Here is a 20,532-nt window from a genome sequence, read left to right as displayed (position 1 = left end):
AATTTTCTTGGCACACTTTGGGTCCATTAGTACCAATTGAGCATGGTGGTCAACACCACAGCCTACCTGAGTATTGTTGCTGACCATGTCCATCCCTTTATGACCACAGTGTCTCCATCTTCTGATGGCTACTTCCAGCAGGATAAACGCACCATGTCATAAGCGCCAATCAATCCAATAGAGCACCTTGGGATGTGGTGGAATGGGAGATTGGCATCATGGATGTGCAGCCGACAAATCTGCAGCAACTGTGTGATGGTATCATGTCATATAGAGCAAAATTTCTGAGGAATATTTGTACCTTGTTGTACCAGTAGCTTGTTGAATTTATGCCATGAAGAATTAAGGCAGTTCTGAAGGCAAAAGGGGGTCCAATCCGGCACTAGTAAGGTTGTACCTAATAAAGTGGCCGGTGAGTGTGTGTAAATTATAATCCCTCTTAAACTGTTTTTAATACCTTGTTTTGTTTTTATTTGGAAAAAGGGGCAAAAACACAATGATAAATCTATCAGTGTCCACATCACATCACAGATGAGAACATTAATGTACTAAATATGCACAGTGCAGTTTTATCATCCACATTAAAAGTTTAAAAAGTCAGATTTGCTGTCAGTGATTTTGTCCTTCATCAGCAAAGATATTCTAAAGATGCTGTTTCAAAAACAAACATAGAAGGTTTTGTTGTTGCTAGGGTGTTTTGGAGGGTTGCTATGGCATTTTTTTTGTTCTCAATCTTCAGTGCATTGCTTTGCTGTTGCTAGGGTCTCTGGGTTGTTTTTGTTTGTTGCTTGTGTTGTTTCTAAGGAGATGTTAGGAGGACTGTGCTGTTTTTAAGGGGTTTCTAGGGGGACTCTGTTGTTTCTAGGGGGTTGCTAGGGGACTGTTTTGTTTCCAGGGGTTGTTGAAAGCACTGTTTTTTTCTATGGGGTTGCTAGAGGCTTATGTTTTTTAAAGGGGTAGCTACAGTATGGTGACTGTGCTGTTTTTTTAAGGGGTTGTTAGGGGCACTGTGCTGTTAATAAGAGGTTTCTAGGGGGACTCTGTTGTTTCTAGGGGGTTGCTAGGGGACTGTTTTGTTTCTAGGGGGTTGTTGAAAGCACTGTTTTTCTATGGGGGTTGCTAGGGGGTTATGTTTTTTAAAGGGGTAACTATGGTGACTGTGCTGTTTTTAAGGGGTTGCTAGGGGACCTGTGCTGCTTATAAATGGTTGATAGGGTGGTGTCGTTTCTAGGGTGTTGCTAGGGGACTGTGTTGTTTCTAGTTGGTTGTGCGAGTCAATGATATTTTTCTGCTCTTTTTAGGGGATAACTATGGTGACTGTGTTGTTTCTAAGGGGTTTGCTACGAGGGATTTTTTTTGTTTCTTGCTGTGGCATTTCTGTTGTTCTCAATCTTAGTGCATTGCTTGCTGTTGCTAAGCTCTCTAGGTTTTTTTGTTTGCTTTGTTTGCTGTGCTGTCCTGTGTTGTTGTTCTAGGGGCTGTGTTGTTTTTAAGGGGTAACTATGGTGACTGTGCTGTTTTTAAGGGGTGCTAGGGAAATGTGCTCTTTATATGAGGGTTGCTAGGAGGGCTCTGTTTTTTCTATGGGGGTTGCCAAGCAGTTATTTTTACTCGGTTTCTACGGGGAGTTACTCAGTTTCTAAGGGGTTGCTATGGGTGACATTTTTTGTGTTGTTTAAAGAAGTTGCTAGGGAGACCGTGGTGTTCTAGGGGGTTGTTAAAGGCAGTGTTTTTTTTATGGGGTTGCTAAGGGGACTATGGTGACTGTGTTGTTTCTAAGGGATTGCTATGGGTGACTTTTTGTTTCTAGAGAAGGCTGTCTTTTTTTATAAGGGGTTGCTAGGAAGACTGTGGTATGTCTAGGAGGTTGCTAGGCTGTCTGTAGTTTAGGTAGAAGGGTGTGCATTGTTTCTGGGATAAAAAAGGGTCCAGTAATATTAAACTCATCAGATTTGACAAAATATAAACTTTAAAGTCAAACATCAGATATTTCCATTGACTTCAACATATCTTCCAACTGTTGATGATCTGAGCTGCTCCATGTTCATTTTAGAGCTCTTACTGTATGCGACTATACATTTTTTTGTGGACGGTTTTTATTTATGAGATGAAAGTACATAATCAGATGATAAAATGTTGGGTTTACCTCCAATTTCAAAACATAAATCAAAAATTCAAACACTAAGGACAATAAATAAAATGATAAATATAAATCAGCATCCACATAAAAGAAAATAACATTTAATTAATTTAATAAGCACAGTGCAGTTTTATCATCTGACACATTGAAGCCTATTCATTTGACTTTTACTTATTTTTAATGTTATCACACAACAATTTTTATCTGGAGAGACTTTTATATTGAAATATAGACCATTTTAACATGGTCATGTCATTCGCCCATGAACATTTCCAGCTTGTTATCAAACCTTTTCATAACTGTAACAAGAAGCAATTCAATCATAACTTCATGTTTAAAACAGCTCTCATAACATCATTTATTAATATGTGGCTCTTTTTGGATTCGTGGAAGCTGTAGAAAATAAAAATGTAAAACAGGAAATACATTGGGACTATTGTTTTTTGTTTACATCCCTTAAAATGGTTCTATTTAAATGTGAATCATTCCAAAAATTTACAAACAAAAAATGGAATTTTAAAATTATGATTGTCATTATGATGATGATGATGATGATGAGTATATATTATTATTTATTATTTATTATTATTTATTAATTATTATTATTATTATTATTATATTATTATTATTTATTATTATTATTATTATATTATTATTATTATTATTTTTATTAGTATCATTATTATTATTATTATTATTTTATTATTATTATATTATTATTATTATTATTATTATTTATTATTATTATTATTATTTATTATTATTATTATTTCTATTATTATATTATTTTATATATTATTATTATTATTATTATTATTATTATTATTATTATGATTATTATTATTATTATTATTATTATTATTATTATATTATTATTATTATATGATTCATTATTATTATTATAATTATTATTTATTATTATCATTATTATTATTATTATTATCATATTATTATCATTATTATTATCATTATTATATTATTATTATTATTATATTATTATTATTATTATTATATTCTTCTCATTATTATTATATTATATTTATTATTATCATTATATTATTATTATTTATCTTATTATTATCATTATTATTATCATTACTCATTATTATTTATTATTATTATTATCTTATTATTATTTATGCAGTTTATCTTATGTATTATTTATTGCTGTGATGACTTTATTGTTAAAATAATCATATTTCGTTTATTCATTTTCCTTCGGCTTAGTCCTTTTATTCAATCATTCACCACAGCAGAATGAACCGCCAACTTATGCAGCATATGTTTTACGCAGTGAATGCCCTTCCAGCTGCAACCCAGTACTGGGAAACACCCATAAACACTCATTTACACACACACACTTATACACTACGGTCAACTTTGTTTATTCAATTCACCTATAGCAACAGTAACAACACAGAAATGCCAACTGGCCCAAGACGGGACTCGAACCAGTGACCTTCATGCCGCGAGGCCACAGTGCTAACCACTGAGCCACCGTACCATCCCTATTAAATATTTGTAATTATAGAAAAGTGATATTTATAAAATGTAGTAAACTTGTTTGTTTGTTTTTATTTGCCATGACATAGCCAGAAAAGCTGATCACAATAAACTCAAGACTCTCTCTCTTATTTTATACACAGAAAAAAAAATAGTGATTCTAAATATATTTTCTTTTGTGTCACAGTCCTAATTCATGAAACTTTTTATTTTCAAAGAATTAGACTGTCTATGCGGCATCATTGAGGTGCAGTGGGTAGCACAATCGCCTCACAGCAAGAAGGTCGCTGGTTCGAGCCCTGGCTGGGCCAGCTGGCATTTCTGTGTGGAGTTTGCATGTTCTCTCCGTGTTGGCGTGGGTTTCCTCCGGGTGCTCCGGTTTCCCTCACAAGTCCAAACACATGCATTATAGGGGAATTGAATAAGCAAAATTGTCCTTGGTGTACATGTGTGATTTGAGTGTGTATGGGTGTTTCCCAGTGATGGGTTGCAGCTGGAAGGGCATCCGCTACATAAAACACATGCTGGATAAGTTGGCGGTTCATTCTGCTGTGGCGATCCCAGATTAATAAAGGGACTAAGCTGAAAAGAAAAATTAATGCTAGACTGTCTATTAAAACATTATTCTTACAGACCACTTTCTATCCCAGTTTTTCGAGCGACCCAGCAGGAATACTGAGAACGCTTCAAATGAATTCATCATTGTATTTGTTCCTACATAAACCTCCCGGCTTCTATAACCTATATAACACAGAGTCCCGATGATTTAAAAAGCAGCGAGGACATGGTGTTACGTTCTGGTTTTCTGGGCTGGATCTTGTGCTGGCCGGGTGATGTCAGAGTCTGCCTGTGTGATGATGAGAGTTACACCTCAGCTCTGAATAACAACAGCGAGCGGCGTCTCAGGGGACGATATTAACCGCGAGCAGATGGAGACACTTCTCCTGTCCTCGCACGCACCTCACAGAAACATCCAATGTGGATTGTCTGTGCGTATGGACATGTCTCGGGGTTAAGGGGTTAGTTCACCCAACAATTAAACTTCTGTCATTTAATTACTCACTCTCGTCATTGCAAACCCCTAAGATATTCATTCATTTTCAGAACACAAATTAAGAAATGTCTGATCTCTGACCCGCTACAAACTGTAATAATGCAGAATGTAATTAAATGTGATGATAATTTATTAAAGGGACAGTTCACCCAAAATGAAAATTGACTATTACTATTTATTGACGTGTTTTTTGAGTTTTCTTTCTTCTGCAGAACACAAACGATTCTATAGTAGGAAAAATGAATACTATGGAAGTCAATGGTTACTGGTTTTCTTCTTTTGTGTGTAACAGCAGAAAGAAACACAGACATGTTTTGAACCATGGGGGGAGAGTAAATATTGAGTAAATTAATGTTGTTGGGTAAACTACCCCTTTAAGGTATGAGTATACTTTTGTGTACAAAAAAAAACGCACAATAATGGGTCATATATATGCCACAATTGTTTATGTATATGCTTTGCTGTGTTGTCCTGTCCTGTGTTGTTTTGTGTTTTGTTGTCCTGAGCTGTGTTATGTTGTGTTGTGCTTTGCTGTGTTGTGCTGTTTTATCCTGTGTTATGTTGTGTCGTGCTGTGTTGTGGTATGCTGTATTGTGCTGTGTTCTCCTGTGTTGTTGTGTTGTGCTGTGTTGTCCTGTGTTATTTTGTATTGTGCTGTGTTGTGCTGTGTTTTGCTGTGTTGTGTTGTGCTGTGTTATCCTGTGTCATGTTGTGCTGTGCTGGCCTGTATTGTGCTGTGCTTTGTTGTGTTGTCCTGTGCTGTTCTGTTTTGTGTTTTGTTGTCCTGAGCTGTGTTGTGTTATCCTGTGTTATGTTGTGCTGTGTTGTGCTGTGTTATGTTGTGTTGTGCTGTTCTGTGTTGTGCTATGCAGTGTTGTGCTGTGTTATCTTGTGTTGTGGTGTGCTGTGTAACCCTGTGTTATGTTGTGTTATCCTGTGTTATGTTGTGTTGTGCTGTTATCCTGTGCTGTGTTGTGCTGTGTTTGGCTGTGCAGTGTTGTGCTGTGCTAAGTGCTGTTGTGCTGTGTTATCATGTGTTGTGTTGTGTTATCCTGTGTTATGTTGTGCTGTGTTATGCTGTGTAACCCTGTGTTATGTTGTGTTATCCTGTGTTATGTTGTGTTGTGCTGTTATCCAGTGCTGTGTTGTGCTGTGTTTGGCTGTGCAGTGTTTTGCTGTGTTGTGCTAAGTGCTGTTGTGATGTGTTATCATGTGTTGTGTTGTGTTATCCTGTGTTATGTTGTGCTGTGTTACCCTGTGTTATGTCGTGTTATCCTGTGTTACTTTGTGTTGTGCTGTTATGTTTGGCTGTGCAGTGCTTTGTTGTGTTGTGCTGTGTTATCATGTGCTGTGTTGTGTTATCCTGTGTTATGTTGTGCTGTGCTGTGTTGTGTTATGCTGTGTTATCCTGTGTTGTGTTGTGTTATGTTGTGCTGTGCAGTATGGCGCTGTTTCCTGTGTTGTGTTGTGTTATCTTGTGTTCTGCTGTATTGTCCTGTGTTATCCTGTGTTATGTTGTGCTGTATTGTCCTGTGTTATGTTGTGCTGTGCTATGCTGTGCTGTATTGTCCTGTGTTATCCTGTGTTATGTTGGGCTGTGCTGTGCTTTGCTGTGTTATCCGGTGTTATGTTGTGCTGTATTGTCCTGTGTTATGTTGTGCTGTGCTGTGCTTTGCTGTGTTGTGTTATCCGGTGTTATGTTGTGCTGTATTGTCCTGTGTTATGTTGTGCTGTGCTGTGCTTTGCTGTGTTGTGTTATCCTGTGTTATGTTGTGCTGTATTGTCCTGTGTTGTGTTGTGCTGTGATGTGCTTTGCTGTGTTATCCTGTGTTATGTTGTGTTGTGCTGTGTTACCCTGTGTTATGTTGTGTTATCCTGTGTTACTTTGTGTTGTGCTGTTATCCTGTGCTGTGTTATGTTTGGCTGTGCAGTGCTTTGCTGTGTTGTGCTGTGTTATCATGTGCTGTGTTGTGTTATCCTGTGTTATGTTGTGCTGTGCTGTGCTGTGTTATGCTGTGTTATCCTGTGTTGTGTTGTGTTATGTTGTGCTGTGCAGTATGGCGCTGTTATCCTGTATTGTGTTGTGTTATCTTGTGTTGTGCTGTATTGTCCTGTGTTATCCTGTGTTATGTTGTGCTGTATTGTCCTGTGTTATGTTGTGCTGTGCTATGCTGTGCTGTATTGTCCTGTGTTATCCTGTGTTATGTTGGGCTGTGCTGTGCTTTGCTGTGTTATCCGGTGTTATGTTGTGCTGTATTGTCCTGTGTTATGTTGTGCTGTGCTGTGCTTTGCTGTGTTGTGTTATCCTGTGTTATGTTGTGCTGTATTGTCCTGTGTTGTGTTGTGCTGTATTGTCCTGTGTTATGTTGTGTTGTGCTGTCCTGTGCTGTGTTATCCTGTGTTATGTTGTGTTGTGCTGTGTTGTATTGTACTGTTGTGCTGTGCTATGTTGTCCTGTGCTATTTTGTGTTTTGTTGTCCTGAGCTGTGTTGTGTTGTGTTGTGCTGTGCTGTCCTGTATTGTGCTATGGTTTGCTGTTGTGTTGTGTTGTGCTTTGCTGTGTTGTCCTGTGCTGTTTTGTGTTTTGTTGTCCTGTCCTGTGCTGTCCTGTATTGTGCTGTGCTTTGCTGTTGTGTTGTGCTGTGCAGTGCAGTGCTGTGCTATATGTTATGTTATGTTATGTTATGTTATGTTATGTTATGTTATGTTATGTTATGTTATGTTATGTTATGTTATGTTATGTTATGTTATGTTATGTTATGTTATGTTATGCTGTGTTGTGCTATGCAGTTTTGTTGTCATGAGCGGTGTTGTCCTGGGCTGTGTTATCCTGTGCTGTCCTGTGCTGTGCTTTGCTGTGTTGTTGTGCTGTGTTATGTTGTGCGGTGCTGTCCTGTATTGTGCTGTACTTTGCTGTGATATGTTGTGCTGAGCTGTACTATGTTTGTGTTGTGTGTGCTGTGCTTTCCTGTATTGTGTTGTGTTTGGCTGGGCTGTGCTTTGCTGTGTTGTCTTGTGCTGTGTTACGTTGTGTTATGCTGTGCTGTGTCATGCTATGTTGTGTTGTCCTGTGTTATGCTGTGTTGTGTTTTTTCTGTGTTATCTTTTGTTGTGTTGTGTGTCTGTCTCACCCTCCATGGCGTCAGTGATGTAGCTGGTTGCGCTCAGGGCTCGGTCTCGGCCCTCCGGGGGCAGCTGGGGCAGCAGCATACTGCTCAGCTCATTGGAGGAGTTCTGGCCCTGCAGAGTTTATAGAATAAAACATTTCAGTTGGTTTCAATTCAAAATTTAAAATTCAATTCAAAATTTAAAATTCAATTCAAAATTTAAAATTCAATTCAAAATTTAAAATTCAATTCAATTGGTTGTTTTTTTACACGCACACACACGCGCGCACACAGACACACACACAAACACGCACAAAAATTTGAACGTGATTTGTTAATGCGACTGTGGGGTACTAGTAAAACATTGTAAACACACAATACATTCATTCATTCATTTTCTTTTCGGCTTAGTCCCTTCATTAATGAGGGGTCGCCACAGTGGAATGAACCGCCAACTTATCCAGCACATGTTTTACACAGCGGATGCCCTTCCAGCTGTAACACTGCACCAGGAAACACCCACACACTCTCATTCACACTCATACACTATGGACAATTTAGTCCTACCCAATTCCCCTACAGCGCATGTGTTTGGATTGTGGAGGAAACCGGAGCATCCGGAGCATCCACGCCAACACAGGGAGAACATGCAAACTCCACACAGAAATGGCAGCCAAGGCTCGAACCAGCGACCTTCTTGCTATGAGGCGAAAGCGCTACCCATTGCGCAACCACGCCGCATGGTAAACATTAATAACGTCTGGAAATGCACAATATACTGAATAATGTATGCAAAAACTTATAAAAGTGTAGTAAATAAACAAAATATGTTTATTAAAATATTTATAAACAAGTTACATTACCTAATTTTATTTTATTTTTATACTGAATGACTTAAGCACATTGTTTTCAGGTTGCAGTGGACCAATCGGAGAAGGGAAAGTGTTGTTTACAGTAGCAAGGTAGCATGTTTTATATGACGGCGGGGAGCTTTTCTATTTTTAAATATATTTAAATGAGCGCTTGCGTCTCATGTTTTTAGATGCAAATTCTGTGTGAATGTCTCCGAGGATGTTTTATGAACCCTAAACACTCTCTATTATTCAGCTCTCTTGATATGCTTCAGCAAACACTGTGTTATGATTCATTTTTATATATTTACATTCCTCTTGCATCATAGAATCTAACATAGAATCTAAGGGTGCTTTCACACCTGTGAATCGATTCATTTGTTCCGAAACAGGAATTACAATTGTTACAATGTTGCTCCTTGTTCTTGGTGCGGTTCGCTTTCACACGGCAAAGTTTCTAAACAGACCAAAAGAGCTAACACAAGTCACGTGTGAGTAAACTCTCCTCACACTGGTCAGAGTTTCAGGGTTTATTTTGCAGAGTCCCGCTCAGCTGTCATGCGTCCTTATTTTAATCTATGATGATGAGCAATAAAGACATCATAAGCGAAGAGCTGCGCTTTCATTTTTAATGATGACACCCACAGACATCGTCACCAAGTATAAATCAGAGGTAAGTCTTTCTCATACATAGCAGTTGGCTTATGCATTATAGGTTTTTACATGAAACACACATTTACCGGAATGACATCCCTCCCTTCTCATAATTCTCTCTTCATATAGCCGTATATATGCCTATGACATATCCATGATACACTGTGATATAGCCGGGCTCGGATCGTAGTGATTTCTCACTACAATCGATCCACTCCCGAGTTCGTTTCAATCCAACCGAGACCACCTCATTCAAGCAATCTCGGTCCGATTGATTTGGCGCGGATCTGAGTGCAATTGCTGGATTCACATATGCCAAACGAACCGTGCTGTGTAAAACGAGACCGGTTCCGAAACAAAAGTCTAGGTGTGAAAGCACCCTAAGAGTAACATCATTTCAACTCTCTATACTGTACGTCTGTAAAAAATGTAGAATTGACTGTAAAAATTTCACAAACATACAATATAGGAAAACAGCCAATTTTATATATGTCACATATATAAAAAACCTATGTCAAAACCTTTATTAAAACATATATGTTTATATAGGCACTTTCCGTGCTGGCTCTCACTTATTTGCCATAGTTAAATTCCATAACATGCCAATTACATGTGATACCAATGTTAAGTGTTTGCACATACATACGTCTTTTGCATTGTTTTTTTGTTCTTAGTTATTGCCTTGATAATATAATATATCAGCTGGGCATCATGTATGACAGTTGCCAAAACTGAGATATGAGCCATATAGGAGACATATCATGTATGTACATATAGGGCTTATATGTGGATATAAAGATGCAATACAGGAGACCTATATGGCCTGTATAGGCACATATATGCACCTCAATTTTGCCTATACGTGGTGTATGTGTGTGTATATATATATATATATATATATATATATATATATATATATATATATATATATATATATATATATATATATATATATATATATATATATGCATAGGGGCAACGCAGTGGCACAGTAGGTAGTGCTGTTGCCTCACAGCAAGAAGGTCGCTGGTTTGAGCCTCGGCTGGGTCGGTTGACGTTTCTGTGTGGAGTTTGCATGTTCTCCCTGCGTTCGCGTGGGTTTCCTCCAGGTGCTCTGGTTTCCCCCACAGTCCAAAGACATGCGGTACAGGTGAATTGGGTAGGCTAAATTGTCCGTAATGTATGAGTGTGAGTGAGTGTGTATGGATGTTTCCCAGAGATGGGTTGCAGCTGGAAGGGCATCCGCTGCATAAAACATATGCTGGATAAGTTGCCGGTTCATTCCGCTGTGGCGACCCCTGATTAATAAAGGGACTAAGCCTAAAAGAAAAGAATGAATAGATATATACGCATACATGCAACGTATATATTATCATATGTGCATATATGCTGCATTTAGGTTTTATATATGTGCATATATCCTCACATAAGTTCTTTCCATGTGGGACTTATCCAGTATATGCTGAGCACTGTATATGATGTCTATTAAGCTTTGAGCTCATTACCATAATTTCAACTCTCTGTTTGTCTGTAGAAAGATGTAAAATTGACAATAAAAATCCTGCATTATATGCACAATGAATAATAGTAACACTATAGTCATGCATAACGATTTGATATAATTATTACAAATATTTGAGCTTTTTTATTGTCAATTTTATTTCTTTAACTGACAATAAAGCTGACGTTGATATAATATACTGACTTTGCTAAAAGGCGCGTGCACACACACTCATGATGGCATTTATAAATCGATTCTCTTCAGAGCAAAACAAAAGCCTAATAAAAGCATCTGTTAACCCGAGCAGCAGACGTCTTCAGTGGTAATGGCTGTTTGGGGAAATGCCTTGATTTTTCTCATCCGCTTTGTTAAGCGTTTGCCTCTTTTAATTGTTTTAATGTGAGGCCTTTGAGTCAATGATATAGTGTGTGTGTGTGCGTGTGTGTGTGTGCGTGTGTGTGTATAACAACGACCCTCTGATTATATAATGTGTTTTTGATCGCAGGTAATCAGAGGAATGACGCAGGAGAAACTGACAACGGCCCACCATAAACACCCACTCCTGCTGAGGGAAACACCACTGTGTGTGTGTGTGTGTGTGTGTGTGTGTGTGTGGCTGCGTGTGCGTTACTCTCTCTTTCTGTGTGTGTGTGTCTCGTCAACTCTTATTCAACATCTGTTGCTGTGTTACCATGACTACATCGCCAAGACAACAGGGTCTCCATCACACAGTTTTCTGAGTAATTCAGAAGCTCCAGCATGACGCAGAACTTCCGCTTCATAGAAATGCCTCAAAACCATGAATGTACTGCGTTTCACCCCACGAAGGGAAGAAAAAACACACGTTCAATATCCAGAAAACTTTCTACACAAAGCACTGAGATTCAGTAGAGAACAAATAGTCATCTTTCAGTTTAAATAATTGCAGTTTTGGATTGCTGAGAAGAATTGACATGACAAAGTATAGTGAATGTGAAATTATAGAATCTATTATTTTATTTTATTTTATTTTATTTTATTTTCGTTCATTCATTTTCTTTTCAGGTTAGTCCCTTTATTAATCCGGGGTTGCCACAGCAGAATGAACCACCAACTTATCCAGCAAATGTTTTATGCAGCGGATGCCCTTCCAGCCACAACCCATTTCTGGGAAACATCCATACACACTCATACACTACGGACAATTTAGCATACCCAATTCACCTGTACCGCATGTCTTTGTACTTGTGGGGGAAACCGGAGCACCCGGGGGAAACCCACACGAATGCAGGAAGAACATGCAAACTCCACACAGAAATGCTAACTGATCCAGCAGAGGCTCGAACCGGCAACCTTCTTGCTGTGAGGCAACAGCACTATCTACTGCGCCATTGCTTCGCCTATATTTTATTTTGTTTTATGACATTATATTACATTACATCATATTTTATTTTATTTTATTTTATATGATTTTATATTTAATTTAATTTAATTTAATTTAATTTAATTTAATTTAATTTAATTTAATTTAATTTAATTTTATTTTATTTTATTTAATTTTATTTTATTTTGTTTTATATGATTTTTATTTTATTTTATTTTATTTTATTTTTATCTTATTTTATTTTATTTTATTTTATATGATTTTTATTTTATTTTATTTTATTTTATTTTTATCTTATTTTATTTTATTTTATTTTATATGATTTTTATTTTTTTTATTTTATTTTATATGATTTGTATTTTATTTTATTTTATTTTATTTTATTTTATTTTATTTTATTTTATTTTATTTTTATCTTATTTTATTTTATTTTATTTTATATGATTTTTATTTTTTTTATTTTATTTTATATGATTTGTATTTTATTTTATTTTATTTTATTTTATTTTATTTTATTTTATTTTATTTTATTTTATTTTATTTTATTTTATTTTATTTTATTTTATTTTATTTTATTTTATTTTATTTTAAATATGGGTCAGTGGTTAGCACTGTGGCCTCACAGTAAGGAGATTGCTGGTTCGAGTCCCGGCTGGGTCAGTTGATGTTTCTGTGTGGAGTTTGCATGTTCTCCCTGTGTTGGCGTGGGTTTCCTCCGGGTGATCCGGTTTTCCCCACAGTCCTATAGTCCTAACACATGCACTATAGGGGTATTAATAAACTAAATTGGCTGTAGTGTATACGTGTGTGAGTGAGTATATATGGGTGTTTCCCAGTACTGGGTTGCGGCTGGAAGGGCATCTGGTGCTTAAAACAAATGCTTGCCCCGGTACAGTCTGCTGTGAAGACCCCTGAAATAAAGACTAAGCTGAAGGAAAATTAATGAATATTATATTATATTATATTATATTATATTATATTATATTATATTATATTATATTATATTATATTATATTATATTATATTATATTATATTATATTATATTATATTATATTATTTTATTTTATATTATTTTATATTATATTACATTATATTTTATTTAATATTACATTATATTATTTTATATTATATTATATTATATTATATTATATTACTAATATTATATTATATTATATTATATTATTTTATATTATATTATATTATATTATATTATATTATATTATATTATATTATATTATATTACTAATATTATATTATATTATATTATATTATATTATATTATATTATATTATATTATATTATATTATATTATATTATATTATTTTATATTATATTATATTATATTATATTATATTATATTATATTATATTATATTATATTATATTATATTATATTATTTTATATTATATTACATTATATTTTATTTTATTTTATTTTATATTACATTATATTATTTTATATTATATTATATTATATTATATTATATTATATTATATTATATTATATTATATTATATTATATTACTATGTTATATTATATTATATAATATTATATTATATTATTTTATATTATATTATATTATATTATATTATATTATATTATATTATATTATATTATATTATATTACATTATATTGTATTATATTATATTACTATGTTATATTATATTATATCATATTATATTATATCATATTATATTATATTATATTCATATTATATTGTATTACATTATATTATATTCATATTATATTATATTATATTATATTCATATTATATTATATTCATATTATATTATATTATATTCATATTATATTGTATTACATTATATATTCATATTATATTATATTATATTCATATTATATTATATTCATATTATATTATATTATATTCATATTATATTGTATTACATTATATTATATTCATATTATATTATATTATATCATATTATATTATATTATATTATATTACTAATATTATATTATATTATATTATATTATATTATATTATATTATATTATATTATATTATATTATATTACTAATATTATATTATATTATATTACTATGTTATATTATATTATATCATATTATATTATATTATATTATATTATATTATATTATATTATATTACTAATATTATATTATATTATATTATATTATATTATATTATATTATATTATATTATATTATATTATATTATATTATATTATATTATATTATATTGGTCACACTTTACAATAAGGTTGTATTAGTTAATGTATTTTTAACATGATCTTATAATTAACGCATTTATTAATATTAAAGCAACGTTCACTAATGCATTATTAACATTCAATTTCATGCTTGCTAACATTAGTTAATGCACTGTGAGTAAACATGAACTAACAATGAATACTAATTTTATTTCCATCAAGAAAGGTGAATAAATGCTGTAACAAATGTATTGTTTGTTGTTTGTTCACATTAGTAAATAAATTAACTAACATTATTGCAATATTATTGTAAAGTGTAACCTTTTTTTTTTTTTTTTTATATCTTTTATTTTGGCACAAATCTAAATTAAAAATCATTAGAGCACAACATCAAAAACATTATATGCATAATGAATGATAATATTAATAATAATTTTAATGTAATTATTTCATATTCACTTTGATATAAATAACCATTTCTCATTAATTCGATGTTTTGACGCACACTGATAATAATAAAGTGTGAAGTGTGCGTCTGAAGTGCTTCATGTTCGGATCAGCGGCGTCGAGTGCACTGATAACATGGCGTTCTGGGAAGAGTAATTGTGTTTCCAGCGAAAAATCAAGAGCGACGTCTCTCTGCAATCACACTCTCAGACTTGCCACTGTACCACTGACTCATGCTTCCATTATATTTCACATTTCAACACGCCTGTACTGTGCATCTGCAGCTAAAATACAGAGAGAGCTCTATATGCTTGTTCACGATATGTTCAGGATGCATTTTAAAATCTGAATGAAATAAAATTATAAATATATGTATATTTAAATTGTTTAATTTGCATATCGAAATATAGTTTTATTTTATTACATAATTAAAAACTATTTATGTATTTACCCAGGACATGCAGGATTTATACTATATTGTTCATAATATGTATAATATTTCATATGAACATGTATGTGCTCATACATACACACATATAAATGATATTATAATTTGCATAAATAAATATATTCCTTTTTTAATTATATATTAATATTTATATACATTTTTGATTTTGTATTATAAACAAATTTAATTTCATGTGAGCATCTTAAATCTTTTTATTTTTTATTTTAAACGCTAAATATAATTTCTTATTTTAATAATTCCCTTCTGCAGTGAAATATGAGGTCCTTTACAATGAACTCCATTGCAATCTCCTTAATAACTTCAGTATTGTAAAATCATTAAATTAGTGCTACTTTGGGCTCATTAGCTCACAAAAGCAAAATGTCTAGACAACAAAAATCCATCATTAGAGCAGAGCTATTAAATTACAATAAATAAGTCTCTGTGTTAGAATGATAGCAGGTGACGTTTGAGGAGCGCAGGAGGGTCTTATATAACACTCATCATTACACAGCAGGTTTTCAGTCTGCCGCTAAAAGAAAGAAGTGGTCAGAAGGCAAGAGCATAATGCATATTATCAAAGAGACGGATGTTATATGAATATATGAGAGACATGAGCACTTATATGCATGTAGACGAGGCGTTTCTGAGAGCTTTTAACCCTCAGTTTAACCTGCTGGACCACGACTAACCCTCACTCAGACTGCTGACACTCACTGTCTGACCACAACAGATCAAAGCATCATTACTGTACACATGTCCTCTGCCTATTATAAGCATAATGTTATTTTGTAAAAAACAATATATATGTTGGAGAGTATATACAGTATTGAAATTTGATAATTTTAATAAGTTAGAGTTTGCAATAAAAAAATATATATAGTTTTTATTAGCAAATGATAATTCAGTGTTTAAGGATTTGAAAAAAAACTTGTTATTATTATTATATACACATTTATTATTATTATTAATAGCAAAAAATAAATATATATGCATTATGTGAAATTATTATTATTATTAATAGCAAAAAATAAATATATATGCATTATGTGAAATTATTATTATTATTATTATTAATAGCAGAAATAAATATATATGCATTATGTGAAATTATTATTATTATCATTAATAGCAGAAATAAATATATATGCATTATGTGAAATTATTATTATTATTATTAATAGCAAAAATAAATATACATGCATTATGTGAAATTATTATTATTATTAATTTCAAAAATAAATATATATGCATTATGTGAAATTATTATTATTATTAATTTCAAAAATACATATATATGCATTATGTGAAATTATTATTATTATTATTAATAGCAAAAATAAATATACATGCATTATGTGAAATTATTATTATTATTAATAGCAAAAAATAAATATATATGCATTATGTGAAATTATTATTATTATCATTAATAGCAGAAATAAATATATATGCATTATGTGAAATTATTATTATTATTAATAGCAGAAATAAATATATATGCATTATGTGAAATTATTATTATTATTAATAGCAGAAATAAATATATATGCATTATGTGAAATTATTATTATTATTAATAGCAGAAATAAATATATATGCATTATGTGAAATTATTATTATTATTAATAGCAGAAATAAATATATATGCATTATGTGAAATTATTATTATTATTAATAGCAGAAATAAATATATATGCATTATGTGAAATTATTATTATTAATAGCAAAAATAATATATATGCATTATGTGAAATTATTATTATTATTAATAGCAAAAATAAATATATATGCATTATGTGAAATTATTATTATTATTAATAGCAGAAATAAATATATATGCATTATGTGAAATTATTATTATTATTAATAGCAAAAATAAATATATATGCATTATGTGAAATTATTATTATTATCATTAATAGCAGAAATAAATATATATGCATTATGTGAAATTATTATTATTATTAATAGCAGAAATAAATATATATGCATTATGTGAAATTATTATTATTATTAATAGCAGAAATAAATATATATGCATTATGTGAAATTATTATTATTATTAATAGCAGAAATAAATATATATGCATTATGTGAAATTATTATTATTATTAATAGCAGAAATAAATATATATGCATTATGTGAAATTATTATTATTATTAATAGCAGAAATAAATATATATGCATTATGTGAAATTATTATTATTATTAATAGCAGAAATAAATATATATGCATTATGTGAAATTATTATTATTAATAGCAAAAATAATATATATGCATTATGTGAAATTATTATTATTATTAATAGCAAAAATAAATATATATGCATTATGTGAAATTATTATTATTATTAATAGCAGAAATAAATATATATGCATTATGTGAAATTATTATTATTATTAATAGCAAAAATAAATATATATGCATTATGTGAAATTATTATTATTATCATTAATAGCAGAAATAAATATGTATGCATTATGTGAAATTATTATTATTATTAATAGCAGAAATAAATATATATGCATTATGTGAAATTATTATTATTAATAGCAAAAATAATATATATGCATTATGTGAAATTATTATTATTATTAATAGCAAAAATAAATATATATGCATTATGAGAAATTTTTATTATTATTATTATTATTATTGATAATAAATATAACAATTGTATAATATACATAATTAAATTTTATAATGTAATAATAATAGTAATAGCAATAAAAATAAATATATAAATACAAATGTAGAAATATGTAATAATATTAATATTACTACTCATTACTACTCATTTTTCAATTTGGCAAAATTCCATGCATTACCTTTAAATTCTCTGCTAACAATTGTGAAATGGACTACTCTGAGTATCGTCCAGCAGTGGTTCTTTATCTACAGTACATCTGTCCTGTTGTTGTTAGTCTTGGTTCCCCCTGCCCTGCACATTTGTATGTCTCTTATTTGGCACACAAGGATTAGTTCATGGATCTCTCTGTTAATGAGTTGATCTGAATCAGGTGTGTTAAGTAAGGAAGACATATAAAATGTGCAGGGCAGAGGGAACCGAGGACCACTGATCTACAGGTTCCTCCGGTGTGTGTGTGTGTGTAGGACTCACACTCTCCTCCTTGAGCTTCTCCATGGTGCAGGCGGGCAGCGGGGTCAAAGGGGTCATCGGGGTCAGTGGCCCCTGGCTGGAGATGCCGTTCTGCTCCACGGCCACCATCAGTTTGCCGTTGATGTTAAAGCTGGGGAAGAAGAACTGTGAGCTGTGGCTGCAGGAGCTCTGAGCACTGGTGCGTCTGCGACTCCAGGGCAGAGCCAGAGCGCCGCCACGGCTATCTGAGTCTCCGTGATTGCTGAACTCGTCATCTGCAAAGTCCAGCTCCGAGTCCTTGTTGACCGGCCGGAAGTTGAAGATGCTGACCGCGCTCTCTCTTCGGGCCCGCAGAGACAGGGTGCGCACCAGCAGAGAGTGTGTTTGCTGGAGAAACACGGCAGACATGCAAGTCAGTAAAGGAGAATTTGATTTTCTGTCCTAAAATTTTGGTCAAAAATATGTGTTATGATGAGATTCTTCTTAATGAACCGCCAACTTATCATGGTGGATGGGGTTTGACTGGCTGAGTGATCCTAAGAGCTATGTTGTCAGAAACTAAATGCCCCTGGTAGGCTTTCTCAAGGCAAAAAGGTCCTAAATCGCCCTGGTAGGGTCTCCCAATCAAAAAAAGTCCTAAATACCCCTGGTAGAGTCTCTCAATCCAAAAAGTTCCTAGGTTATAGGTGAGACTAAATGCGGCTCAAAAAACCCCTATGAGTCAAACAACATAGAGGATTGCAAAACCCATTACCTCCAGGAGGAGACACAAGGGGTCAATGCATTGTGGAATGGGCAGCGTTTGAAGGTCAGTACCACAATGACCCAATCGTCAGACACAGAAACTGGCTCTTGGCACATGAAATGTCACCTCACAGGGAGGGAAGGAGCCCAAGCTTGTGTGGGAGGTTGAGTGGTACCGACCAGAGAGAGTCAGGCTCACATCCACGCACAGTTTGTGCTGTGGAACTCAACTTCTAGAGAAGGGCCGAACTTTCTTCTACTCTGAAGTTGCCCAGGTTGAGAGGCAGCGGGCTAGGGTGGGCTTTTTTTATATAGCTGCCACATGTTGGAGTTTTCCCCAGTGAAAGAGAGAGTCGCCTCCCTGCACCTTTGGGTCAGGGATAGATCTCTCAATGTAGTTTGTGTTTATGGGTCAAACACCAGTGCAGAGTAGCCGGACTTCTGTGAGTCCTTGTTAGGACTGCTGGAAGGTGCTCAGAGTGGGGACTCTTTTGTTCTACTTGGCACAAATGACAGTGTTAGAGGTGTGGTTGGGAGGAATGGCCTCCCTGATCTGAATCCGAGTGGTATTCTGTTGTTGGACTTCTGTGCTAGTCACAGTTTGTCCAGCAAATACTATGTTCAAGCATAAAGGTGTCCATCAGTGCACATGGCATCAGGGCAGCTTAGACTGGAGGTCGAGTTAGGCTGGAAACATTGAGACCCAGTGGTCCATGTTCTCCTACTCCATTGTTGTTGCGGCTGTGGGGAGCTGTGGCTGTAAGGCCTGTGGAGACTGTTGAGGTGGCAATCCACAAACCCAAGTTTCGACACCAGAAGTAAGAGATGCCGTCAAGCTAAAGAAGGAGTCCTATCAGGCTTGGTTGGCTTGTAGAACTCTCAAGGCAGCTGATGGGTCTCGACAGGCCAAGGAATTCTTAGACAATCTCCTCAATCCTACTCACATCTCGTCTATTGAGGAAGCAGAGACGGGGATGCAGGGGTGGACTCACCCATCTCCCAAGCTGAAGTCTATGAGGAAGTTAGCAAGCTCTGCAATGGCAAAGCAGAAGGGTGGATGAAATCAAACCTGTGTACCTCAACTGTTTAGATGTTGTCGAGGTGTCTTGGCTGACACGTCTCTACAATATCGCATGGTGGTCAAGGACATTACTTCTAGACTGGGCAACTGGGGTGGTGGTTCCAATTTTTAAGAAGGGGGACCAGAGGGTGACTTCCAAGTATAGGGGGATCACACTTCTGGGAAAAGTCTAAGCCAGTGTACTTTAGAGAAGGATCCGGCCAATGGTTGAACTTGGATCCAGGAGGAACAATGCATCCAGTCCATTTGAACACTAGACAAGTTCCTTACCCTCACTAGGTGCTCGAGGGCTGAAGTCCACATTTTGTGAACTTGGAGAAGGCATTTGACAGTGTACATCATGG

At 33.5% G+C, this 20,532-nt stretch overlaps 1 protein-coding gene across 1 annotated transcript in view; it reads right to left on the bottom strand.

Annotated features, from left to right (window-relative positions):
* The window catches only part of scn5lab (sodium channel, voltage gated, type V-like, alpha b), a 215,579-nt gene that overhangs the window by 119,082 nt on the left and 75,965 nt on the right, over nt 1–20,532 (bottom strand). Inside the window, exons 11-12 of the mRNA XM_056450963.1 lie at nt 18,385–18,750; nt 7,829–7,937 (exon numbers count right to left, since the gene is read on the bottom strand). Coding sequence (XP_056306938.1) covers nt 7,829–7,937; nt 18,385–18,750 — 475 coding nt within the window. The remainder of the gene's footprint in view (nt 1–7,828; nt 7,938–18,384; nt 18,751–20,532) is intronic.

Source organism: Danio aesculapii, chromosome 24 (assembly GCF_903798145.1).
Source record: "Danio aesculapii chromosome 24, fDanAes4.1, whole genome shotgun sequence".
Taxonomy (NCBI): domain Eukaryota; kingdom Metazoa; phylum Chordata; class Actinopteri; order Cypriniformes; family Danionidae; genus Danio; species Danio aesculapii.
Note: the sequence above shows the minus strand (reverse complement) of the source record. Positions and strands in the feature narration are given on the sequence as shown.